The sequence below is a fragment of the Arvicola amphibius genome, chromosome 9, assembly GCF_903992535.2.
Source record: "Arvicola amphibius chromosome 9, mArvAmp1.2, whole genome shotgun sequence".
NCBI classification, from domain to species: domain Eukaryota; kingdom Metazoa; phylum Chordata; class Mammalia; order Rodentia; family Cricetidae; genus Arvicola; species Arvicola amphibius.
The window spans coordinates 100,621,240-100,648,750 of NC_052055.2; the positions used below are offsets into that span (position 1 = coordinate 100,621,240).

The 27,511-nt window shown below is 40.7% G+C and overlaps 1 protein-coding gene across 5 annotated transcripts in view; it reads left to right on the plus strand.

Moving 5' to 3' along the window:
- Lims1 (LIM zinc finger domain containing 1) overlaps window positions 1-27,511 on the plus strand; it is a 105,676-nt gene that overhangs the window by 47,990 nt on the left and 30,175 nt on the right. For 2 of the 5 annotated variants that reach the window (XM_038343085.1, XM_038343084.1), the window contains exon 1: window positions 24,885-25,066. The exons of 1 other annotated variant lie outside the window; for it this stretch is intronic. In XM_038343085.1, coding sequence (XP_038199013.1) covers window positions 24,885-25,066 — 182 coding nt within the window. Of the gene's footprint in view, window positions 1-2,095; window positions 2,218-11,019; window positions 11,193-24,884; window positions 25,067-27,511 lie in introns of those variants that run through there. 2 more of the 5 variants (XM_038343088.1, XM_038343086.1) reach the window with 2 other exon arrangements.

Consider the following 27,511-nt stretch of genomic DNA (forward strand, 5'->3'; position numbering starts at 1 on the left):
TTCATGACCAGCCTAAGATACATGAGATCCTGTCTCAATAAATAAAAAGGGGGCTGTGCATAGTGGTATACACTTTGATTCCTGACTTGGGAGACAGAGGCAGGCAGGTCTCTATGATTTTGAAGCTAGCCTGCTTCGTGCAGCAAGATCTAAATCAGGAAGGCCAACATAGTAAGACCTTGTCTCCAGAAACAAAGCAACAACAAAACTTAAAAAAAAAAATTCAAGCTCTTCTGCCCGTACCACTCCATTGTGTACTGTGGGTATGCACTCCCACCTGGTAGTGGTGTGGAGCCAGTGCTGGCTACAGACTGGATGCTAGTCAGTAATGTATTTTGCAGATACTTGTATAATTTTTTTTCAAAGTTTTGGAGTTTCTGTTGGTGCCTGTGTATTCTTACCTAGCTCTGCGTATTCAGGGTGAAGGAGAAAGGTAAAGTGTCCCCCCTTTCCGCCTCCTTTCTTCCTTCCTTCCTTCCCTACTTCGTCTGTCTGTCAGCCAGGCGGTGATGGCACATGCCTTTAATTCCAGGAGGCAGAGGAGGGCAGATCTCTGAGTTAGAGGCCTGCCTGGTTTACAAAGCAAGTTCCAGGACAGCTAGAATTGTTACACAGAGAAAGCCTGCTTTGAACCACTCCACGCCCGAAAAGCAGCAAAAGGCTCAGAATTTAATTTTATTCTTTGTAGCAGTTTCATTGCAGCATAAACATTGATTTACTAAAATTCCTACTTGTCAGCTCAGCCATTTGAAATGTCAGAGAGCAACTGCTGTCGTAGCTTGTTTGTTACAGGGCTTGGAACTTTTGTTTGTTACTGTCTTCACATCCTTTTAACCACAGACTCATCGGTACAGGATCCATCCCACACAGTTCTGTTTCCTGTGTAAGTAAATTTCAGTAATCACCAAGCTCTGTTTCCTTGTCAGCATGTGGCATCAGTTAAAAAAAAAAACTTTTAAAAGTACTAGTTATATTATGCTATAGAAATGTGTTTTCTTTCTTTTTGGGTGGTGCTTAGTTTTAAACCCACGGTCTTGAACATGATATGAATACACTCTCCAATGAACTATACTCTCCAGCCCCCTTTCTGTACTCTTGTGAAGAGAATTCTAAAAGCAAAAGAATGGTACAAATTGCTCAAAGAATAATTACTAGAACCACAAATCAAACTTTTGGCTAACAACTAGCCAGCAGCCAGCCTGTATTTGTGCTGTGGTGCAGGTCCAGAGAGGGCCTGGTGGGTGGCGCTCTGCCTGGTGTACCGTACCCATTGGAGCAGGTGACACAGCACTTCTGTGTCCTCTGTCATCTGCAGCCCCTTTTCCTTCCTTTCCAAGATCAGATACATAGATAAATATTGCACCTGTAGGCAGGCAACCTGAGATAAGTATTACCCAGCAGAGGTGACTGTAAGTTGTGATTATTCAGAAAGTAGGCACAGAATCAGAAAGTCATCTAACAGAATTTAGCAGAAGAAACACTCTTCCTCCCGTTTATGAATTTTTTAGAAATATTTAAGGGGAGGAGGTGGACTCGACACTTCTAAGGAGAATTTAGAATGAATGGTGAGAGAGGAAGGAATTGGACTGCTTCCTTTGGAATTCTGCCTTTTTTTTTCTTTAGGGAAAATGTCCCAAAGAGCTATTGATGACCAGGCATTTCTTTATACTGACAGCTGTCTGTGAAACGTTAATGGATTTCCTGGCACATAAAACAGGGCTGGACACTTCTTTAAGCATTACTTTGCTAGATTTTTCCCCCCAACTTTAATTTGGAAAAATCTTGGAGAGATTTTTTATAAAGGAATTGGTGTGATTATTCATAAGAAATTTGCTTATTGGTGACCACGTGGGCCATGTGGGTCACTGACTCCCCCTTCCCTAGGTACAGGGCCCTGAGATAAGGCAAGTCATGTCTTGCAGGGAGGGTGTGTACCAAAGAAACAGGAAGCTGTTTCAGCCGACTGGCCTGGCCTGCTTTGCCTGAAGTTTTTCTAACCCGGAGTCAGGTGTGCTGAGGTCCTTCTCCGGAGGACACTGCCTTTCTGAGCTGGCAACACTAGCCTAGCATAAGCGCTCCAAAGTATCCATAATTGCTGTGCAGAGAAACTATGAGTGCATTACAGCTGAAGGAGCTTTCACAGTCGGGCCTCTACCGGAGAAGGCGAGATCGTCCTGACAGTTTAAGAGTAAATGGGCTGCCTGAGGAAGAGCTGAGGTGAGTGCAGTCAGGGTTGTCCAAGGGGCAAGGTTCCTGAGGCTTGGCGCAGGGATTCACACCCTAGCCGATGCAGTGTTCTCTGGGAAAGAGCGCCGCTGTGGCGCTGGAGCCCTTTCCTAATCTTTCCAAGCCACACAAGCCTGTCCACCGTTTAGCTCTTCTCCACACCTGGGCAGCTGTGCATCTTTGCTGCATCCAGAGTAACTTTTCAACTGGAAGGAACTGATTTTCCCTGTGGGTATATCAGAGCAGATTTCTGTGAGGAATTGACTTTGGGTGTGTGGCAGGTAGTTGGTAGGTAGTGTTTGGTGTGTGTGTGGGGGGAGGGGGGGCTGGGAGGGGTTCCTGGGATTCTTTGTTACTGAAGTGATGTAGCTAAGGAATGTTGTGGAACTGCTGACCGCAGTTTAGGAATGAAGGACATCAAAAATCTGGAGACTAAATTAACAAAATATAAGTTGTTTTAGTTTCAAGTTAATTTATCTAAAACAAGCATAATTATAGTTTTTGCTGTAACTGGCAAAAGTTCTTTTAGATACGATGTTCTGAAAGTCCCTAGAGCATTAAGCCCCTGTGTTACTGTGAAAGACAATTTGGATTTTCTTCTTCCTGGATAGAAAGTGCTCCTGTTTTCCTGCTCACAGAAAGTGGGTGAAGAGAAGCGTTAGGAAAAATGATTTGCTATATCTGAGCTTTAGTTTGTTTTTGAACTTAAGTATTAGAATATTCTTATTAGATGGCAGAGTGCTATCTATACCTTGTAGATTTTCCTTTTGAGAGGGAACAATTGACAAGCTTTTAAAAGTCTCCGAATTTCTGTTTTGTTGTGGCTAGCTATATCACAGAACCTGTACTTTCAGAGAGAGACACTTACTTGAACATTACTGGTTTTCATCAGTTTTTGACGAGCATATTGGACACTGAAGAACTGTTGCTGACGCTAGCCAGTGTTCGTGCTTTCATTCCTACAATGTAAAGTGACTCTTGGCAACATTTACTGTATAAATTTGGAATTCATCAGATTAAACAGAATTTAAAGACTTCAGAGTTTGAAATACATTTTACTTTTGATCTCTCCCTTTGAGAAGGGCAGTCCAACCCAGGGCTTCACACATGCTAGGCAAGTATTCAGGCAATGAGCCATGCCACCGGTCTAGATTTGTACACTCAGAATCCAAGAGTGAAGTTAGCGCAAAAAAAAAAAAAAAAAAAAAAAAACCCACAAAGTTTTAATTTCAGTTTGGAGACTCCTAGAATTTCTTGTTAAAAAAATTTAAGATATGTAAAATATATTAAAGTAACCCTCATACTTATTTTCAGACCTAAAGTACCCATGAATAAAATTACTTACATGCCCTACTAGGTAGTTTATTTATATAGTTACAGTGATCTTTGAAACTACATATTTAGCCCTAGAATTTAAATGAAAAGAAGTAATTGTTAAGTGCTGTCTGTTACAATGAATTAAAGAAAAAAGGTTTTTCTCCCCATTCTGGTGATGTAGTTCCCAGTGGTAACTACAGTGGCTGTGTTTCTGCCCTCTTGTCTCCTGAGACTGGAGAATCACTTTCCATATTTACAAAGGTATAGTTTTCCCAGGGACTTGTAAACTCTGTTTAGAGAGGTGAGGTTTCCCTCTAGTTATATTTTAATATTAACACATCTTAACTAAGAAGAGTCAGGAGAGTAATGAATTTGAAGTTGGGTGCCCCCAAGTTTCAGTGCCTCAGTTCTAAGTGTGGATTAAAAACAACACCGACAGTGTATATCATTTACCATTATAAAAGTCCTCACAGCCATCTCTGTGAGGCAAACATTATCTTGGGAATAGTCTAGATAGTAGAGAGTGATAATAGTGTCAAGAGGTTAAGACATCATTTATCTACTTTTAATTGAGTGCCTACTGTGGCAAGTAAAGGTTCAGGAATGCATAGGATATAGCCTCTCTATTTAGGGAACATCTTTTAGCATAAGATCAACAGATGTTTTCCCTATGAGCACTCATGTTTGAGTACATGAAGTACCCAGTATCTTTCATGTTATCTCACTCTTGCACAAAGCCCATTCATACTTTTAACTTTTTGCTGCCATGTTCCTTTTCTGAGCATGTGTGTGAACTCTTAGCAGATTTGTCGAAGACTAGGGAAAGGCAAAGGCCACTGCCAGAAAACACTTTTCTTTTAATTTTAAATAAAAGACTGATCTGAGGGGCTGGAGAGATGGCTCAGTGGTTAAGAGCATTGCCTGCTTTTCCAAAGGTTCTGAGTTCAATTCCCAGCAACCACATAGTGGCTCACAGCCATCTGTAATGAGGTCTGGTGACCTTTTCTGGCCTGTAGGCATACACACAGACAGAATATTTTATACATAATAAATAAATAAATAAATGTTTTTAAAAAAGACTGATCTGAAATTTAAAATACAATGTTTTGAATGATTCTATAACACACATGAAAAGGGATGCACCTTTAAACTTGATATTGTTTATAAAAGACACTAAAGGGTCACATAGTATTTGGCTTTATAGACTTTGTTTTAATGTATTAAATATGACCTGAAAGTTCCTTTTTCCTTTGTTTTGTTGTGTTCTTTTGAGAGAGTGTTGCTATGTAGCCTTCTCTGGCTGGAACTTACTCAGAAGACCAGACTGGCCTAGAACTCATAGATTGCCTGTCTCTGCCTCCTCTGCCAAGGTTGGAGGTGTCAGCCACTGCGCCCAGGACCTGGAAGTTATTTTATGACCACTTTATACCTGGAATATTACTAGCCATGTTTGAGCCCTGGAGATTCAGGAAGCTTAGATGTCGTTCTGAGTTTGAGGGCACTGACCTCTTTTTCCCAGAAAAAAAAAAAATTATCCCTGAATAGCATTTACAATATCCTTGTGTGTGTGTACTTTCTTAGCTGCTCTTTACTCATTTTCCCACCTAAACTGCGTTTTTTATTTGCTTTTAGGAAACCCAGATGATCAACACATCTGAGCAAATCTCTTTAAAATATTCAAAGTCATGTTTGCTTTCCCTCAAATATAAGAGATAAGAAAATAACTGATTTAGGGACAAATCAAAATTCATCACTTTAGTACCTACTCTAAAACATTTTAGTGTGTTAGTGAACTATGATCCTCAGGCCAAATCTGACCCACTGCCTAATTTTATAAGCCCCACAAACATAGAGATATTTTACATTTTCTAGTGATTAAAAATTAATAAAAAGAATGTTTATGTAAAATAACATGAAATTCATATTACAGTATCTGTATATAGTTTTGTTGGGGCACAGCTGTGCTTGTTTCTTTGTGTTATCTGTGGCAGTTTTGTGTTAAACTGGCAGTTACATCATGATACACATTGGCATGGCCCACAAAGACAAAAATTTCCTATCTGGCCCTTTACAGAAGTACACCTGATCCCTGGCCTATTGCTGAGATGACCCTGATCTTTGCCTCTCTTTCCTGTACTTATGCTTCTGCCCTACTCACTCCTACCTGCTATTTAGCTTTATGCATAGATAAAATTAGCAATATGTCAGAACTGAAATGAATCGAAAAGCATATTTGAAATTCATATTCCTGTAGTTTAGGAGCACAGTGAATATGTGAAGGGTATTCTTTTGTTTGTAAGTTTTTTGAGACAAGGTCTTAGTATGTGTTCCCAACTGTCTTAGATCTCACTATGTAGTCTAGGTTGGACTCTTAACTTACGGCAGTCTTTTACCTCGACCTCTCAAATGCTGGGGTTATAGATGTGAACCACCACCCCATGAACTGTAAAGTTAACAGAGAAGAGCATACATGACATTTTATGGGGACACCGTTCAGCCTACAGCAGTGATCTCATGCAGTAGAAGATAGGGTTAAAGGTCATTCCACCACACTTTTTTTTAAAAAAGTCATTATATTGAATCTCAGTAAAGTACATAAGTCTTTTGTCCAATCTGATCAATATTGATAAATATATATACACTGGCACATCAGTACAGTCTATAATGCATCCTCACATCTCTATAGTTCTTCCCGTCTCCCTCTTCTTTCCCGTATGCCTAGTCGACCTTTAATCCATTTTTTGTCACTGGATTAGTTTGCAAGTTTTAGAATTTATATTCTTTTTGTTTTTAAAATTTTATTTTGAGTGTTTGAGTGTTTTGCCTGCATGTTTATCTGTGCACAGCATGAATGCCTGGTGCCCTTGGAAGCCAAAAGAACATTGGCTCCCCCAGCACTGGCGTGTTACAGTTAGCTGCCATGTGGGTACTGGGAACTGAACCCAGGTCTTCTGCAAGAGCAGCAAGTGCTCTTAACCAACTGCATCATCTCACTTACCCCATATTTTTGTTTTGTTTTGATTATTTTTTGATGCATTTGTTTTGGTACAGTTATCAATAATTGATTCCATTTTATTATTGTAGTTTATACTCTATGAACAGAGTATTTATTTTGAGTTTGACATTGAATTTATTTCCAGTCTTTGGCTATTTCAAATAAAACTGCTAATGAAATTCATGTATGCGTCCTTATAAGGATGTATGCTTGTTTCACTTTGGATTAGCTAGATTGTTAGACTAAGTATATATGTTATTTTTTCAGAACTGGCTCAGAACAGATTCTCACAAGTAGTGTATAAAGGTTCTAGAGTTTCCACTTCTCCTCCAGTTCTAGTAATGATAAAAACATTATTTCATCGGCAATTCTATTCTGTTGTTAACTTGCCAAAATTACAAATGCATTTTCTGACCCTTTGTGTTGTTTTTACTTCACGTACTTTGTAGCACATATATCTGGGCCTTGGATGTATAAGGCTCTACAGTCAATAACTACTGCTGTGCAAAATAACTACTAAATAATGCTATGTAGAAATTAAATTCAATGTTTCTTTAAACCTGCTTAGCTTTTTGTGCCATTTATTGTTTTCTAATGATGGAGCAAGTGCTTTCTCATTGGATCTTTGCAATAATCCTGTAACAAGTCTCTCCCTTTCCACAAAGAAGGGAAAAAGAACTTAAACATGCAGACTGGTAATTTTTGAGCAATTGTGGTTTAGACCCAGGACTGCAGCCAACAGTGGCCGTGCTCACAGTGGGCTCTTACCAGAAGACTCTGTACCCTTGCTTGGGTTTTAAAATAAGATCTGTTATTGCGGGGATGGAGAAAGAGATGAATGTTAAGAGTGTTTCTGCACAGTTATGAGGACCAGAGTTGATCCCAGTTCCATGTACCAAGCTGTGCATCTCTCCAACACTGGGAACCCAGCTCTGAGCAGGCAGGGCCAGAGAAGGAAGATTGGTGGGGCTTTCAGGCTTCCAGCTTAGGGGGCAGGGAAAGAGAGAGAGACCCTTGCCTCAGTCTTTTAAACAGGATTGGCTACCTGGAAGTCCTGGGTATACTCAATTGTATTTTTTTCTTTCTTCTTTTTTTTCCGAATATATCTTTTTTTCTTTTATCTTTTCTATTGTATCTTAAAAGTTAAAATTTAACATTGAACATAAAAGTGAAAGCTAAAGTCTTAGCCTGTGGGTAATTTATCTTAAAGTATTTTCTACCTGTTCTTTATAGGTATTTGCCAGAAAAAAAATCTAGGCAAAGAAAAGCTTAGGTTGTGAGTGTTCTGACTTACTATACATTGGTCTAGGCACTTTTGATTCAGTCTACATTTATTAAAGCTTCTGCTTCCGTTGTAATTTGGGTTATGTTCTCAACATATTATTTAATAACAGAAAAAACAAAAGCAGATAAACAATTAAAATATACTGTGCTGCCATAGTGATAAATAGTAGGAGTGTCTAAGCAGTTACTAGTTACTGTTATTGAATGACAAATTGCCCAGTAGTTCCAAAGTTTAGGCGTTACTTTTTGGCTCAGATAATTTGTATTTCGGGGCTTGCAGACCATTCCACCTGTCCTAACTTCTCAGGTCTGCTAGTGTGGTAATGCAAGAGAAGCAAGAATGTAGGTTATTGAGTGTAGCTCTTTGTGTTCTGATAAACCTTCCTTATCCAGTTAGTAATGGTGAAGGAGCCAGAGAAGAGCCGCCTGGTTTTGTTCTGTTTCCTTGGCGTTGCCAGATTGAGAGTGAATGTACATAAAACTGTAGAACCAAAATATGACTAATGATAATGGCTTGTGCTGCCTAGATTCAAATGAAAATACTAGGCATAACAGAAGGTAACCTGACCTGTTAAAGTCTGTTTATATAAGCAGTTTATAAGTCAATGTTTACATATATTGTACCTGGAGGTAATCTGCACCTGCAGAGTTAGTGACAATTGATTTCTGTGTGAGAAAGCACTGACATTGCAGCATGAGCCAGAACAATACTGTATTTCTGATAGCGTTTGTGCTCAGATTCATAAAGAACATCAGGTGATTTTCCTTCTCCTCCATTCCAGGAAACAGGCTAACCTATCATGTGAGAAATAAATGTGTAATCATGACAGCAATATAAAATTACACTTTACCTTTTTTACCTTTTTTTACCTTTTGAATTACTTCTTTTTCTTTTCTTTTTTTTTTTAAAAAAAAAGATTTATATATTTATTATGTATACAGTATTCTCAGTATTCTGTCTGCATGTGTGCCTGCAGGCCAGAAGAGGGCACCAGATCTCATTACAGATGGTTGTGAGCCACCATGTGGTTGCTGGGAATTGAACTCAGGACCTTTGGAAGAGCAGGCAGTGCTTTTAACCGCTGAGCCATCTCTCCAGCCCCCTACTTCTTATTTTTCTTTCCTCTTATTTTTGCCAGCATCTTAACTCATTATTAGTAAGTCCTCTAATAGGGTTTTTTGTGTCTTTAAAGAAAATTCAAATTAAATTTAGACTTTAAAGTTTTTTTAATTTGAAATTCATATGAAGAAATAGGTTTCATTGTGGCGTTTTTATACATACATGTTATTATACCTTATTCTAATTTATCCTCCCCCTCTGCCCTTCCACTTACCACACTGGTTGGTTTCCTGCCTTCCCACAGATAGTCCCCATTTCCAATTCTGTTACCCTCCCTTAAGATCTTTTCCTTCCCTCTATGATCCTCTTTGTAGTTTTATGCGCTATGCATGCGTGCATGTGTGTATTTAAATCTGGGCCCTCCGCACTTGGGAGAAAAGCATGTGGTACATACCTTTTTGGATTGTTTCATTTAACAGAATGATTTCCTATATTTCAGCAAACATTTATAGATAACTGATCTTTGAAAACAATCATGTGGTCATTCCATCTAATGTATTAGATAAGTATTGCCATCCATAGAAGGACTCCTGCTTTTAAAGGGGTAAAAGTCATTTACTTGGGGGCAGGAGAAATAGCTTTTTGAGACAGGGTCTTACTATATAGCCCCAACTGGCCTGGAACTCATTATTTAGTATAGGTTTGCCTCAAATTCATGTTCTTCTTGTTTCCTAGTTAGAGCTGCGATTGTAGGTATACACCACGACACCTAGCTCATCTACTTTTATCTTACTTCTCTTTTGTAGTGCTGGGGACCAAATTTAGAGCCCCTTTTGCTACTAAGTTGCAATTCTAGCTATAAAGTACTGACTTATGGTACAGTCAGCATAGATACCTATCATTAGAGACGGACAGCATTTTCACTTCCATTCAGCCCATATCATTTTATTAGTATAGTTGAAACATTCAGTGGTTCATAGTCTGATTTATTGATAGGCTCTAATCTCTTGGAAAATTGGTCTTCTGGCTTGGTTGGTTTCATTGTCACCCTGACATAAGCTAGAGCAGTCTGGGGAGCCTCAATAGAGAAAATACCTCCATCAGATTGCCTTGTAGGCAAGTCTGAGGGGCATGTTCTTGGTTGATGATTGATATGAGAGGTCCCAGACCATTGTGGATGGTGCTATCTCTGGGTCCTGGGTTCTATAAGAAAGTAAATTGATCAAGCCCTGAGGAGTAAGCCAGCAAGCAACATTCCTGCATGGCCTCTGCTTCTAGGTCCTGCCCTGATGTTCCTCATTAATAGAGTATGAATGACCTGAGTCTCTAAACAGGAATAAACATTTTTCCTTCCCAAGTTGCTTTTGGTCTTGGTGTTTTATCACAGCAACAGAACCCCCAATTAACACATCTCTCTCTGTTTTCCTAGAATAGTTATCTGACATTATGCCAAGTTAGTTTTTATCACATTCTTGCTTTCTTATCTATGAAATGCTGTAAAAAAATTGTTTTCACTAATGCTTGATTCAAGGTTCAAGTAGAACTGGGTAGGCCACAGGCCATTTAAGTGTGTTTGTTATCTTGAACTAAAACCCCTAATAACAGTTACATTTATAAAAGACTTAAATTTAATTTCACTTTTTTTAGAGCAATTCTTGCTCTTGCTTATGTAGCCATGGCTTTCCTAGAACTGACTGTGTTGATGAGGCTGGCCTTCAACCTTCACTGATCCTTCAGCCTCTTTCTGCCTCCTGAGTGCTGACATTGCAGGTGTGAAACTCTCAGTTTCTTAGGCATTCTTTAAGCAGTGTTAGACGTGTGCACAAGCCGGGCGGTGGTGGCACACATGTTTAATCCCAATACTCAGGAGGGAGAGGCAAGCGGATCTCTGTGAGTTCAAGACCAGCCTAGTCTACAAAGCAAGTTCCAGGACAGCCTCCAAAGCTACAGAGAAACCCTGTCTGTAAAAACAAAACAAAATTAAAAAGAAGTGTGCACAAAAATGTAACCCACATGGTACCTGTATGTGTTCATAGCTCAGTTATAAAATTAACTGAGCATCAAGAATCTTCCTGGGCTCCATGGTACTCTTTTCTTGGCCGTTTGCTAAATTCTCCGTTGCACACTGTCCTTACAGGTTTATGGTTGAGGTGGGAACTGTGTACTAGCTGTCACCACTTCTGTGGCTAGAAGGAAGGAGCAGTATCCTCAAGGACTTACATCAGCGTGGACAGAAGGAAGCATACTGAACCGAGTTCTTAGGAGGACATGAGTCACTGTCTTGTTTCAGGCTGGATCTCCGGCTAAATTGTAGGTAAAAGTTCTATTAAGGCAACTGCCCTCTTTAGAGACTCAGGTTAATTCATCCTGCCCGTTGTTGAATTTAATTTTTGTCTGTGGGAACCAGAGATAGGTCGATAGATGGTGGGAAGGAAAGAATGAGGTGTGATGTCATCTCATAAAAGCTTATTTCATAGCAAGTAGTCTCGATTGTTGTTATATCGTCTTTCACATTGCGCATAGGGCCGCTTTCCCCACCCCCTGTCCTGGATGGAGTCTGTCCACCCTGGCAGCGTGCTTCCTCATCTGCTGAAGCAAAGGGAACTCACTGGAGACCTCAAGTTCCTCAGCTGTTTTCTTTTTATGTGTCCTCTGAGGACTCTTTGTTTCCTTGGGCTGTACTTAGTTTGGCTACCTACTCCTCCCACCTCTTCCTAGTTTCAGCAGCAAATAAGGCTGTTTTAAGTTTCTAAGTGAGACAAGTTCCTCATGTTGGGGAAGGAGCCTAAAAATTTGAGAGCTTCAACTACAGGATTCTGACTACAGGCTTCCTCTCTTGGTCTTTGTCCAATCAGTAAAGAAAATGCATGCTTTTTAAAAGTAAAGCTTAATGTCTGAGAATAACTTCTTCAGTTTTATTTTTATGTAGGTCTATGTGAATGTATACCCTTGCCTATAGAAGCAAGAAGGGCATTGAATCCTCTGGATCTGAAGCTTCATGTAGGTAGGGGCTGGAGACCAAACTCTGGTCCTCTACTCATTTAGAAGGGAGGACTCTTGTCAGGTTAGCTACCTTTGATAGAAAACAACTGTTTCTCATACCATCTCTCTAGACCAGCTCTCTCTCTCTCTCTTTTTAGATACCATGTGTCTTTTACATCACTTTGGTCTTGATCCCATTTATTTCCCCATCCCTTCACATCCTTGTGTTCCCCCCAATAAAACAAAATTTAAGAGAAAAAAGGAAAAAAATTTAAAAAGAGAAAAAACTTAAAATCTGCAGTGTGACACTATCGTTACTTGCAAGTGTTCATTGCAGAGTCATTGGTCTGGTTCGAGGCCTCTTGTATCTACTACATTATCAATGCTGGGCCCTCACTAGCACTCTTCTTGGATATCCTGTTGCCCTGTGTTGTAGAGATCCTGAAGCTTTGTGTATATGGGTCAGGTCCCTTAACATGCTGCAGCAGATTATAGTTGGGGCAGGCTGTAAGGCTGGACCAATTCTCACTTGTCTTCACCACTAGGGTGAGCTCTCCAGCCTTGCCCAGCCTGTTCACCTCTTGCAGCAATGAGCGAGGGGTGGGGCCAGTTCTCCTGCTTTCATTCCCTCAGGATCAGCTCTGCCACAGAGGAATGGATACTTCTGCTTACCTTGTACCACAGGAGCCCAACACACTATTGCAAATGCTGATGGTTGCCATGCCCTGCAGGAGCTGCACACTGGGGATGCCAAACTTGTAGGAATCTGGTTATTTGTGACTGCGCTCTCTGCAGGCCCAGGGAACCAAACCCTGTGGCATCTCTCCAGTGCCCTCTATTGACAGGGATTGTGTACTGCTTTAAAGACTAAAGGGAGGGAGGTTGTGCTTCATCAGTATTTCACTACCCAGAACGGCGGCGGTTGCCAGGGTTATAGAAGAGTGAAAGAATCTTTTTTGAACAAAGACCCTTCATATGTAACCATGTGATCTGCTTTCAGGGGCTAGAACAAAGGGTATTTGAAGAATCTTAGAGAGACTGCAGCCCAGCTGGGGACTGGTTGTCAGAATAGTTGCACCATCTGGTCAACATCAGACTCCTGGAGTCTTGTTATGTCCTTTCCACATCATCTTTTATCACATTTATGATAAAAATATGAGTCATGGCAGCTAAAATAGTCCACCTTTCTGTGCACATCACAAAATTTAAAACTATGAAAGAAACCATTTCAGCTTTAGCAAAAAAAGTTTTCAGTTCCTCTGTATTCTGGCCAACATATTCAAAGGCATGTGTATATATTCTACATCTAAAAAGTAACTGGCGAGTTCGAGGCCAACCTGGGCTACAAGAACTAGTTCTGGGACAGTCTCCAAAAGCTACAGAAGAAACCCTGTCTCAAAAAACCAAAAAAAAAAAAGAAAAAGAAAAAGAAAAAGAAAAAGAAAAAAGTAACTGGCAATGAGAGGCAGATGGATTTTAACCAGAAGAATCTTTGACTTGAATGAAGTGTTTTACTTCTGTCCTTCTGTACTTAAAAATTCATTGTTTTCTTTTTTCTTTATCAGTGAAATAGGCCTCATATTAAGCATAGTCAAGAATAAAAACTCCCACTGACTTCCTGTCCCGGTGTAACTGGCACTTGTTTGAGAAAGCTCTGCTGAGTAGGAACTAAATAAGAATGTATCTTAGAGCCTGGCAGTCTAGAGCTGCTGGTCACCATCACCATATAAAGAGCTCCTGGATGCACTGAAAGGTTTCCCTGGTAACTGGGGCATCTCTTAGGTCAACATAGCTAAAAATACTGTTCTTCTATATTAGGAGCTTTCTCAAATGTGGTGTTGTATCTTTCTAAAAAGATGTTTAGAGGTAAGAACATATTAATGCATCATGGTAAAAAAAAAAATTAAAAGACGTGATGAACAGTAAAGGAAGCACTAAGAGGGATATTTTCCAGGAACAGTATTTGAAAAACCAGAGCAAAGCCTCCTAACCTCTGAGGGAAATTTAAAGAATTGTTTAAGTTGACCAAACACTCCAACTTTAATGAGAGGAACTTGGTGTGGGGGCCTAAGGAGTTCACTGCAGTGGTTGAATTTAAGGGATCTCTCTTAAGTATGATCTTGGTAAAGACCTTAAACTGTCTGGGTGTCAGCAAGGGCAGTGCCCTGACTATTGGCCCTCTGCCTCTTAGCAGCATAATTGATGAATTACTGAGAGGGTGCTCCAAGCTTTGAAGGGTAAGAGACTGAGCAGTCCGACTCTGAGACACTTGCATACAGGGCAGTGTTCAGTCTTCCTAACATCAGGCTCACTGAATGGGACGCAGAGTCTCTAGCTGAGGGGAATAATAGTGACTCTTCGACAATTATACGTTTTCTCTAACCTATATTATTGTTGGGTAATAAGGAAGGGCAAATCCAACTTACAACATGAAATGTGCAGACTACTCATCCTGGCCCAGGCTGCCGGTTATTGATGGCCTTTCTCAGTGTGCTGTCATTAATGGTTATGACCGTTTCTACACATTCGGCAGCTTCCCAGATACTCTCATCTCCCTTTTATGCTGGGTTACCTATATGATAAGGATGTGTCATTATAGAAAAAGGGTAGCTGGGGCTGGCAGCTGGTTAGCTCTGCTGTTTTGTGGCGTTATGGGGGCTGCTATTTTCTCTTTACACCATTTTCAGAATGTTAATGTCAGAGAAGATCATGGAGAAGAAGAATGAGCTTCTTTCAGGCTCTCTCCTTCACTCTCCCCAGCTAGGATATCTTTTACACTCAAATCTTTTGTGGGTAGGTTTTTGTTGTGTGAGCCATGTTGAGAAACTTTTAGAGTTCACTCAGAGAGAGATGCTTCATGAGAAATAGACCCCAACGTAGACTCTCAATATTTGTTAAACTGGTTAAGATCGAGTAGCTGAAGCATTGATTGTCAGTTTGGGGCAGAACATTTCTTCTGTTGGGAGCTGGCATGTGTGGTCCTGTGTGACAGACCTTTGGCAGCCCCTTGCTGTATACTGCCTGTGGTTTCTCAGTGGCCTCCCTCTTCTGCAGACACCAGAGGAAGAGTTTTTGCCTTGTCTTCTTGTGCTAGATTTACTGTATTTGAATTGTTGGTTTTAGGACTAAGTGTGCATCTACTAGTTTACTTCCTAAAAAATATCCAGATTGTATAGCATCACACTCTCTTTCTTATGAATATTTCTTTAAACTTCATAAGGTCTGTATGTGGTACTATATATACAATATCTGATATCAAAGAGAGCTCCTTTATTATATATTTTATTTCTGTGATCAATTCTTAGGAGTAATTACATGTAAATAGCCTTGCACCAGGTATCCTAGGATAGGATATTGGTGGTGCAAGGTGGTAGCTGGTACTTTAATCCAGATATTTTATGTTTTTAAACAATTTTTTTTAACTTTATCTCTGTCTCTAGTTAAGATATAATAAAGTCACCATGCAGTATTTGCTTCTGCCTTTAATCCCAATACTCAAGAGGCAGAGACAGGCAAATCTCTGAGTTCCAAGCTAGTTCCAAGGTAGCCCTTTCTACGCAGAGAAACCCTGTTTCAAAACACCCCCCATACAATAAAGTTAAAGTGTTTTTACCTCCTTGTAAAATCCCAATAAACAACACTAATACAGACATAGACAAACTTCTATGTTGTTACTCAATTGAGCTAGTTTAAGGAAACGTTTGTTAACTGCCTTCTCACTCTTGTCCATGGCCATGAATTTTGTTTGCCTTATACAGTTAGGAAGCAATTTTAACAGGCAAGGCACAATGGCATATTAACCAAAAATTCATCTCTTTCTGGTTGGTCTTTGTCTACTTCCTTATTGTCTTGAAAGAAAGCGTTGCGTTTGTCCTGCAGACTGGAAATGGGAAAGGATTTCCATCTCCGTTATCTCACTCACAAGTCATAGCTGCTTTGTTGTTAGTAGTCTGAGGAAAATCAGATGGAATTTTCCACTTACATGAAACAGAGAATTGCCAAATGATAATTTAATTAAGCCACATTAGTGATTTGAATACCCCAGTATGACACAGAAATCTTTGGTAGCAGTTGAAGAAGCTTCATTCTGGTGGTAGTTGTTGCTGAGTTCTTGGTTTAATGATGGATTTTATAAATCTTTTGTGAAATACAGCACTTTTTTTTCTCTCCCATTCTGCGGTCACAATGGGGTTGGGAATTGGTTCCTGAACCTGCACCTCTGCCTCTACCATTCTGTCCAGGGGATAGCAAAATCTGTGTTTGCTTGGGCCCCTTACAAAATGACCTGATACTTGCATAGAACTTTCCTCAAATCTTTTATTTTAAATCATCTCTATACTATGCTACTGAATATAATGTAAATACCATACATGTCACAATAGTTTATGTATGAATAGAGGAATAATCATGTAAAAGCTATATTTTCACTATAAGGTCCAATTTCTTTTGTGTATGTGCAGGTGTGTTTGCATGTTCATGGTAGGGTGATACACATGTCTGCACAGGTGTGTGGAGGCCAGCGGCCAGCTCTGATGTCATTTCTCGGAATTTGTTGTCCTTGGTTTTGTTTTTCTTTTATGCATGTGTGTGCACTTGGGTGTGTAAATGTTTGTGGCTGAGCATGTGTGTGTGCATGGGTGTGTAAATGTTTGTGGCTGAGCATGTGTGTGGAGGCCCAAGGATGATGTTAGGCATCATCCTCTATCACTCTTTGAGGCAGGATCTCTCACTTAAACCCAGAGCTTGTTGACATGACTAGTCTTGCTGGCCAGCGTGCTCTGGGGATCTCCTGCGTCTGTGTTCTGAGGCTGGAATCACAGATAGGCTGCCACAACCACTCATCATTTGTAGCTGGGCCCTAACATCTTCCTGGGGGAGGGGATGAAAAGGCTCAGTGTCAATGGCTCAGCCATTGGAAGTCAGGTAGAAGATGTGCTGCAGACTTGTTTGTTAAACATGGGGGACGCTTATATACCACCCCCAGCACCCAGATGTTCCTATCAATTGACTTCATGTGGTCGCCCCTCATTAGCTAGGCACAATCAGAACCTGATACCTTTTGCTAGGCCCTAACACACCTTAAAATAATATTCTACAACAATCATTTATGTGGATTTTGGGGATCTGAACTCTCTCTTCACATTCAGTGTTTGCCTAGCAAGTGCTTTAACCATGAGCCATCTTCCTAGCCCCCACCTTGACTTTTGAGACAGGTTGTTGTGTGAACTTTGTAGAGAAGACATCTATTTACCTCCAGATAGGGCACAAGGACAGACCAACGAAAAGATTTCTATTCGAATACTAGCTTGATAAAATAATGACTTTAGTTGGGAGTTACTTAAGAGAGTGTAGTTCAAGGGTTACTTTTAGGGGCAGGAAGAATTTATGGGCCAGCTACACCATTGAAGAAAAAAAATCTCTTTTCTCTAATATAGCAGTTATCTGTCCATTTTCTTGGGGGCAGGGAGAGTTGCTCATGAGACCCTCCTCCTAACAGTCCTCACTGCTTAAAAACTTCATTCTCTCTCTCTGTCTCTCTCTCTGTCTCTCTCTCTGTCTCTCTGTCTCTCTCTCTGTTTCTCTCTCTCTCTCTCTTTCTGTGTGTGTGTGTGTGTGTGTGTGTGTGTGTAGACAGAATCTCTTATAACCCTGCTAGGATTAAAGGTGTGCACCACCATGCCTGACATGCTTATAAATCTTATGGGAGAGGGACAAGACTTCATGAGCCTCTTTCCCTTCTATGGCAGAAAACTAATGGGCTCAGTCTTCTACAGGTCTTTTTGAAGTGCTCATAGCTGCTGACAGTGCAAGAGCACACTAGTCAAGTCATACTCAGGACAGCATCTCTCACTGCACCAATTAGTCTGGGTTGGTGGCCCAAGGCGTGAGGTTGAGGCTAGCCTGAGCTACATAGTGACTAGCAGGCCAGCCTAGGCTTTGTAGAAAAGCCCTGCCTTAATGAGGACCTAGGTTCAATCCCCAGCACTGTTCCCACCCCCAAAAGCTGCTTTGGCAACTCTGCTCATGAATATGTCCAAATTTTAAGTATCTAAGCTCTGGGGAACAGCTGTAGTGTTTTGTCTGACATGTCTGAGAAGGTTGTTTGTATCTTTGAAGTTAGCAGACTGGTGGAATCCGAGGCTCTGCAGCTGTCTGCATGCTGTGCTAGAGTGCACTAGTGTGTAGTTTGGTCTCAGCACACCCAGTGTCTTAGCTAAGTTTCTATTACTGCGATTAAACACTGTGACCAAAAGCTATTTGGGGAAGAAAGGGTTTGTTTCAGCTTCAGTGTGGGGGCAGGAAGTCAAAGCAGGAACCTGGAAGCAGGAAATGAAGCAGAGGTTGTGGGAAAATGCTGCTTACTGACTTGATCTCTGTGGCGCTCCGCCTGCTTTTTTATACCACCCAAGACCATCTGCCCAGGGGTGGTACCATGCACCCTGTTTGGGCCCTTCCACATCCCTTGTGAATCAAGAAAATGCTCCACAGGCTTGCCTTCAGGCTATCTGGTAGAAGCAGTTTTTCCGACTGAAGTTCCTCTTCCCTTTTAACTTGAACTTATGTCTACCTGACAAAAAATTAACCAGGACCACCAGCCAGGGCCCAAACTCTATCCTCTGGAAAGTGATGAAGTTTGGCATCCCGCAAATGGTCTTGATGAGTTTGTGGAGTAGAAATCTCTATTCTTAGTGGCTTAAGGGAACATTTGGGTTTAGACTTGTCCTAGAGGATATTCCAAATATGCATGTCCACTTTGGTGAATGGCTAGCTTAATTAGATTATTGAACATCTCTGGGAAAACCGTTAAGGATCTCAAATAACCCTAGTTCTCCAACAAAAGTCACCTAAGCAATAAACAGGAACTTTCAGCATTTATGAGAAAAGAGCCTCCCATTCTAATGACTTGATGCTGCTATATTGGCAGTGGCATTTGGGATAGTTTTCTGAAGGTTTGAATCATAATCCAAAATGACTATCTGTAATTCTGAGAGTAAGTGTTGGAAAAGTTAAAAACAGAAAACAAGGGACATAGGTATAAACCTGAGTAGTAATGTTTGTTTGGCCTCAGATTGCTCTGTTGACATTCTTTTTGCTGTGCTCTGTGCTGGCTAAAATGAGAAGGAACCTCTGCGTACTCATGTGGTGAGAACAATGCCACACAATCTTTCACTGGCCTCATGGTTACTGATCCTTATTCAGAACAATGAGCTCTGATTGCGAAGCCTTCACTCTCTGCTTACTTACAACAAAAACGGTTATATGTTGAGTACTGTTTCCCTGCCTGCATTGTATACTTAGGGAAGCAGAGGCTGTGACTTGTATGCACTTATTTATTCATTCAGCAGATGTGCTTATGCGGATGCTACATGAGCACCGAGTAAGAGTGTCGTGCGATCCTAGTGATGTGGACAAGAAAAGAATGTGAGCAATTAGTTTAATGAGCTTATAGACCTTATAAGAATAACTGCTAAAAAAGGGGGTAACCCATTTGTGCTGTTACTCACTCCTAAAACCCCAAAACTTGTTCCCCGTCACCTTTTCAGTAGAGGACAGCATGTCCTGAGCTTCCTAGTTAGCTTTGAATCCTCACTCTGGCTCCTCTGTTATTACTCTATAAGAAGATATGTAAGGTACAAAGAATTTCCTTGGAACAATATATGGAGGCTCTTATGATCCCAACACTAAGAAGGCTGAAAGGATTACTGTTGAATGCTAGGCTAGCCTGAGCTATCAAGTGGGACCCTGTCTCAAAAACCAAAACCAACAAGGGAACATTATTTGGTGCCTTTAATCCCTGCAAAAGCAAGAGGGTCGCTGTGAGTTGAGATCTGTTAGGTCTATATAGTGAAACCCTGTCTCAACAACAAACAATCTCACAAAGAATTTCCTTGCCTTGTATTTATGCTGAGAATCAGCTGGTTGGGTCTTAGCTCCTAGTAAGAGGTCAGTGTGATAGAAATGTGTGGTGGAGATGATCTAGCTCTTTTCTTACTACAGAACCATTGCCTCCTTTCTCTCTGGATCATATTTAAGATATTTTAGAGTGCTGGGGTGAAGTGATGGTGCACACCTTTGATATCAGCACTCTGGAGTCAGGGGGATCTCTGAGTGCCAAGCCAGCCAGGGCTACATAGAGAGACCCCCATCTCAAACAAACAAACAAACAAACTGGTATATTTCTAGGTGATAGAAAGAACAGATAATGCCAGGTGGTAGTGGCACATGGCTTTAATCCAGGCACTTGGGAAGCAGAGGCAGGCAGATCTTCAAGTCTGAGGCCAACCTGGTCTGTAGAGTGAGTCCAGAACAGTCAGGGCTACACAAAGCAACTCTGTCTTGGGGAGAAATGGGTGCAGATCAGAAGGTGATCTGAAAAATATAAACCAAGAGTCACAGTCATAAATTTTCCTTACAACATGTAAATCTTGGACTGATTGATTAAAACAGTTATGAAATATTTTCAAACCATATAAGACCACTGCTCAAAAAAAGCAGTTATATTGAAGTAACTTCTGCGTAAGAGATGGTTAAAGGCATCTATCTGTAGCCAAGCCTGAGGACCAGAGTTCAATCCACAAAGTTCATATGTTGGTAGGAGAAAACTGACTCCTATCTATAAGTTGTTTTCTGATCTCCACACACATGAGCATATAGGGAAGAGGTTTGGATTACCTGCTTATAGCAATATGATTTAATGTATAGCAAAGCCTAAATATTCTATGTACACATTCACGCGTGTGCACGCACACACACATGCAACACACTCTTTAGTATTGATAAGTTAGTAAAAAGATACAAAAAGTAGGGTGGTGCACGTGCATGCAAATTTGCTTATATGCAGATGCCACGTACACATGTGGACATCAGAGGACAGCTTTTCTCTTTCCATTATCTAGGTTTTGGAAATAAAATTTAGATTATCAGGTGCCCATTAAGCCATCTCACCAGTCCATCAATAAAAAAACTTCAGGGAAAATAAATCAATATAGCAATCTGAATCACGGTAGGGAAAAAAGGAGAGGGGTAAGAAAGATCTGGAAATAAATTTAACCACCACATGACCATGGAAAAGAAATAATCTCTTTGAAAATCACCAAAAATGATAAAAGAAAATAAGAGGTTCCCCAGATTAGAAAGACATATGTCCCCAAATTGTTACAGTGTTTGTAAAACCCCGTATGACCAACAAGTTCAAGTCCTGTCAAAACGCTGTTGGGGCCTAGAGAGATGTCTTAGGGAGTAAGATCATTGACTGCCCTTCCAGACAACCCAGGCTCAATCCAGTACTCACATGATGACTCACAAGTGTAACTCCACCCCAGAGGACCTGACACCCTCTTCTTCCTCCAAACATACATAAACATATATGCAGGTAAAAAAAAATACCAGTAACATTCTCTGCAGAAGTAGAGAAAGTACTTCTAAAACTTTGATTGCGCCCCGGAGACTTTGAATAGTTAAAGCAATCCTGAGCAGAAAGAACAGAGCTGGAAGCACTGGTGACCTAAGTACACAGTATTGGCGTAAAAATAGACTAATAGAACAGACTAGAGAACACAGAAATAAACGCACATGTTTATCATCAACTAATTTTCAACCACGGCAGTGAGAATTACTGTGTATACATACATACAAGCTACATAAAAATTTATCTTTATTGGGAAAATATCTGAAAATTGTAGCTCAAAAGATATAAAATGAGAGCTCAAGAGGTGGCTCAGCAGTTAAGAGCCTTTGCTGCTCTTCCAGAGGACCTGAGTTCTGTTCTCAGCACCAAGTCCAGCCGTCCATAACTTCCTGTAACTTCAGCTCTCGGGGTCTGATATCCTCTCCCGGCCTCTATCGGCACTGCACTCACATGCAAAACCACACACAAAAAACATTTTTTTTAAGTTTAAAAGTGACCACGTAGTTGCTAAAATACTAAACCGTCTTTACTATCTTTCTTAATCTTGATGTCAGTTGGATTTTTAAAAACTTCTATCTTGCCATAGTCTCTGGTCTTCTGCGACTTTCATTTCTACCAACTCTTTTTCCCAGGCAGCTGACCCCATTTAACAGAATCACTGTTTGGTGATTCTCTCTTTGGCTGCCATGTGCTTTCCACTACTGAGATACCAAAGATGGAGTTCTCCTTTCTCCCTCCCCCAGGAGAATGCCAATTGTCTTAGGCTGCAGATAGCAGGTCCACCATTTACAAGTAACATCACAGGATCTTACCACTATGTTTTGATACTTTATTGTCTATCTTTAGCTGTATGAGGCCTGAGGTTTAAGACTGAGAGTGAAATTTTGTACTCAGCCAGTTTCTATTATCCAGATTTTACTAGTTGGTTTGGTCTTTTTTCCAGCCTGAAGAAGATTCCTGCTACTTGTTATGTAACTTTTTCCTCTTTTTTTTTTTTTTTTAATTTCTCTTACGTGATCAGGTACAAATTACAAAGCTATCAGACAAGTCACAGAGGATTGTAGATTCTGTAGTATTATATCCTTGCATCAGTAATTGTTTTCAGTGGGAGAGATTGAGCCCTTGCTTTTAGTAGGCAAGTGACTTACCACCAAGATACACCCCGCCCTGTCAAATAAAGGATTGGTCTTTGTTCTGTTTAGACAGAATCTTATGTGCAATTCAGGCTGCCCTTCATTGCTATGTAGCCCATGTTGGCTTTAAACTCTTAAATCCTGCTACCTCAGCCTCTCAGGGGCCGGTATTCCTGGCATGCACCACCACTCCTAGTAGTTCTTTCACAGCTAAAGTATGATTGGAGTACTGCTCAACAGTTTCACTCTGGTGTTTATTCAAGAGAAATATAAATCGATGTTTATGCAGAAGCTTCTATACAATTTTTATTTGTAATAGCCTAAAACTAGAAAGTTTCCTTCAGTGGGTGAATAGTTTGATCATAACATACTTTAATACTGCTGAATATTACGCAGCAACACAAGAGCAAACCACATATATGTTTGCAACCTGGACAGATCTCAGTGTCATGAAACCGACTTAAAGCCAGCCTTCGGTCATCACATATGACAGAGTTCCACAAATGACAGTTTATACAGGTGAGAAACAGGCAAGCCAGGGAGGGTGGTAAAGAGATTCCTATGTGTAGAGAGCACAGTCCTGCTTACTGATGGCCACAGTAGCTACATACTCAGTGGCACTACAGCAGCTATGCTGTTATCAAGCTCCCAACGTCGCTACTGTATGTCCTCTACTTCAGCCAGGAAACCAAGCAGTGGCATGTGCTCTGTCAGCCTGAAATTGACTGTCTGATCCTGTCCTTCCTCTGTTTTACTTTGCCAATAAATGAGAGCATATAGATAGATAAATAAAAAGACTAACATAAAGATATATAGAAACCAGTAATGAGGGCATATAGATAGACAAATAGAAAGAATAACATTTACATCGTAAAGCTGTTTTTTACTACTTGAAACTAGTGGTTGTCCTGTTCTGTCATCCCTCAGCTTTGGGTCTCAGCAGGTCTAAGGCCACAGTCTGAGTTCTTCATCATTCTGCTATCTCTAGATTCAAAGAAGGGAAATGTCATCTCATTTCCTGCTTCAGGTCCCATTTTGTACCCACCACATACTGATTTAGCGTTCACTTGTTTTATTTCTTGGTGATTCTGTTCAGGCATTTTCTCTCATAGAAGTTATAGCATAGTCCCTAGGTTTAAATCTTGACCCCACCACTTACTTATTACTCAATCTCTTTGTGGCCGTGGTCTTTTTACTCGTGAATAACACCCATTTCATAGAGGATGTGAAGTGACAGAAGAGACTTGCTAATTCTTCTGTATCATCATTCACTGTTACTCAGGTCTCAATTGTATGTATGTTGCTTGTGTGTTGGTCTCATGACTCCCCTGTTCACAGTATGACCTGAGGTTCCCAGCAGTATGCCTGCTCACAAGTCCCGTGGAGTCCTTGCTTTGGGATGGCTTACTGGAATAAAAAAAATGGAACCTCAGAAAACCCCAAACCTTGGTGTGGAACTGTGACTGTCCTTGTTGCGTCAGCCCATGCCTAGAAACACTGAGCTCATCTGTGAACTGCTGGAGCATGTGTAGTGGCAGGACCTGCAGGTCCAAAGCTGCGGGATCTCCATGGCACAGGGCAACAGGAGGATCTCCAAGAGGAGTCCCAATGAGGGCCTGGTATTGATAGAGTGTAGCAGAAGCCAGAGGCCTCAAACCAGACCAGTGACACACTACACTTACAAATAAAGATATATGAACTAAACGGTATACTGCGTGACTCACTGGGCCATACTGCATCTTCTGCGATGAGTTTTTTTTTGGGAGAGGGAGGTGGGCCTTTGGTTTTGTTTATTTGGTTGGTTTTGGTTTTATTTTTAAATTTTGTTTTGTTTTGTGGGGAGTTTGCAAGAACAGGGAGTGGAAGCGAGGGGACAGGAAGATGAGTAGGATTGAGATGCATGATATGAAATCCACAAAGAATCAATAAAAATTTTTAAAAAATATCCTAAACCCTTGTGTTGCCTTGTACTATGCTGTTTGTTGTTAGCATCAGGACAAACACAGTAGTTTGAACTAAATATAGCAGGAACACCATGAAGACTCTGTGACTCCTGTTACAGGGTTAGCTGGGATGAAATTGTGCCCAGTCGTTGAGCCTGTACTAAGCTGTTTCTTGTATGAAGAGCAAAGATAATAGACAACCACACAGAGCTTCATTTCAGGGGCTCTCAGGTCCTCACTGGAGCTAGTCAAGCTTTCTAAAAGGCACTTTGCACATCCAAATGGAGAATTGCTCAGAAACAGGTTGTCACTGCCATGTGAGATGTTTTTGGGAGCTTCTAGAAAGCTGTACTAGAGCCAGACTGCTATGCTACTGAGCTCTTAACATGAAAAGTCGGTAGCGACCCTGGCAGCTGGGTGACGCATGTGGGAACAGTGGGAGTGACCCTGGCTGGGAAACAGGAGGCCTGGATATTGTTTCTCTTCTCTGTATCCTGCTCGGCATCAGAGGACTCTGAACTCTCAAGCCTCTACAATGGCCTTCCCAGCCCGATCACGCCCGTGCACCATCCCAGAGAATGAAGAAATTCCCCGGACAGTCCTTAACAGTGTCCTCGAGGCTAATGGGAATGAAGATGAGAGGGCTGTGTCCAAGCTGCAGCGCAGGCACAGTGATGTAAAAGTCTACAAGGAATTTTGTGATTTTTATGCAAAATTGTGAGTTTTTCCCTTCCTAGAATGCCATGCGGGCTTTCAAATCTCCAGCTCTTTAGATCTGCGTTCCTTAGGCATTTGATCCAGCTAAAGTGTTTTAATTTAGCATGGCTTTTCCAGGGTGTACCGAGGGCTCGGGGTGGTTCACAGATTGCCTTGTCTTGTAAACTTCTACCAGAGGACATAGCAGATATCAAGGAGAATGCCACCTTCCTGGGAAGACTAGAAAACTCTCATATTTCTAATAATGTACATTTTCATCTTGTTAACCATGAGAGAAGTTGGCACTTTGTGTTGTCATGATCTATAACAGGAAAAAATATACTCTGAAAGTTCTCAGAGGTGAAACTTAACTTTAATTGATAAATAATTTGCTGGGGAATTATTCCATAACCAGTATTTGAAGTAGCTAGTAAACTCTTAAGGTATTTGATTACAGAATTTTGCACATTGTTGTGTTTTAAGAGCAGAAAATTTGTTTAACATGTAGAGATAAAAAAAAGATCTGAGAAATTGGGAGGCTTGATTGTAGTTTCCTGAGCAGCCGACCTGTAGAGGTAGGTCAGTAAAGACTGAAGACTTTAAAGAAATACATTCTTCCCACTCCCATATTGTCAACACTTTTTAGTGAAAAATGCTTTCTGAGAAATTAAACAATCAGATAATCAATCTAATGACTTGTCTCAAAAAATAGCTTCTATTATATGCTGTAGTAAATATTGTCAGCTATAAAAAATGTGAATAGCACTGGAGAGTCAGGCAGGAAAGGAGCTGAGCATACAATCCCAACACTTGGGAGGTGTGGAGGATGAGGAATTCGAGATCAGCCTAGACTACATAAGACCCTGTCTCAGAAAAAGAAAAACCAAAGTCAACCAGCCGACAAACAAAAGATAGAGGAAAGGGAAACATGAGGTCAGTCGGGAGGCAGGTGATTGCTGTGTCCTGCTCCTTGTTTTTACTAAAAGAATTCGTGTGTGTGTGTGTGTGTGTGTGTGTGTGTGTGTGTGTTATGATATGTATGTATTATATTAATCTCTTGACCCATTTTGCCAATTCTACTTGAGTATTCAAACAAATAAAATTTGGAACATAGTGAACGTGAACAAGTCAGTGGTAATGGCATTTTTTTATCCAACAATTTCATTATACTGCCTCAAGCACCACCAAAAAAAGGAGCTGGGTGGTGATGATGGTGGTGGAAGCATGGCCTTTAAGCCCATGGCAAAGGCAGGTGGATCTCTGTGAGCTCAAGGTCAGCCTGGTCTGCAGAGTTCCACGACAGCCAGAGCTTCACAGAGAAACCCTGTCTTGAAAAAACAAAAATGTAAAAAACAAAACAAAAGGATTGAAATCTAGTACTTTTTGTATGAGTTCTTGTATTTGATAATTCAGTGTAGAGCAACTCATTATGTTAATATTATAGAGGAAAAATGCCATTGCTTTACATTTGTGCACATTTTGTTGATGTTATTCTTGATTCAAGCTCCTTCCTTACAGTCTGCTTCTATACAGTGGTGTGGCCGAGAGAGGGTACTCCAGAACTTCCAGAGAACCAGTCACCCCACACCTTGAGAATCACTGAGTTAAGTGGTAGTGAATCAGAACACTCCAGAATGTTCTTCAGCTTTTTGGGAGGGCCATTAAAATTACTGAGGTTTAGCATGGTGGTGGCGTCATGGCACATGCCTCTAATCCTAGATGGATCTCTGTGAGTTTGAGGTCCGCCAGGTCTTCAGAGAGAGAGAAAGAGTTCCAGGGCAGCCAGGGAATAACACTGTCTTGAGAAACAAACCAAAAAAAATAAAAAAATTACTGAGATTTTGGGTTTATTCTTGAGAGAATTTAGAAAGATAGTGATGTAATGATGCCATGTCTTTTCATGCCTCTTCTGCTTTCCAGAGTGGTTTATAGTTTTTATTATTTCATCCTCAAATAGCTTCTGAGAATTCTTGAGCAGGTATGGGCTTAGCATCCTTCTCCACTCAGCCACTCTTTCTATAAGAAAAGAGGGTGCACAGCTCTGGAGAACCAGAGCTTTATTAAAACTGTCACCATTGATCTGGGTAGAAGGAACTATATGGATTTTCACATGTCACATTAATTCTGAAATGACAAAGTAGAAGCTTGTTTACACCGTATTTAGGCCAAGTTTACCCAGCAGTGAGGCTGCCCTCTTTCCCTTTTAAAAGTATTTGGGGGGGGGGGGGGTAGGGCACACATGTGCAGGTCAAAGATAACTTACTGGAATCAGTTTTATTCTTCTACTGTGTGAGTTCCAGGGATCAAACTCAGATCTTCAGGCTTGGCAGCAAGCACCATTACATGCTGTGCCATCTCACTAGCCCCGTCTTTTCCTTTTTTTTCTCAGTAACATTCTTATTTTATATTTAGCTTACTAATTAAAACTGAGTTTTGATTAGTCTGAAATGGTGAATATGAGAATAG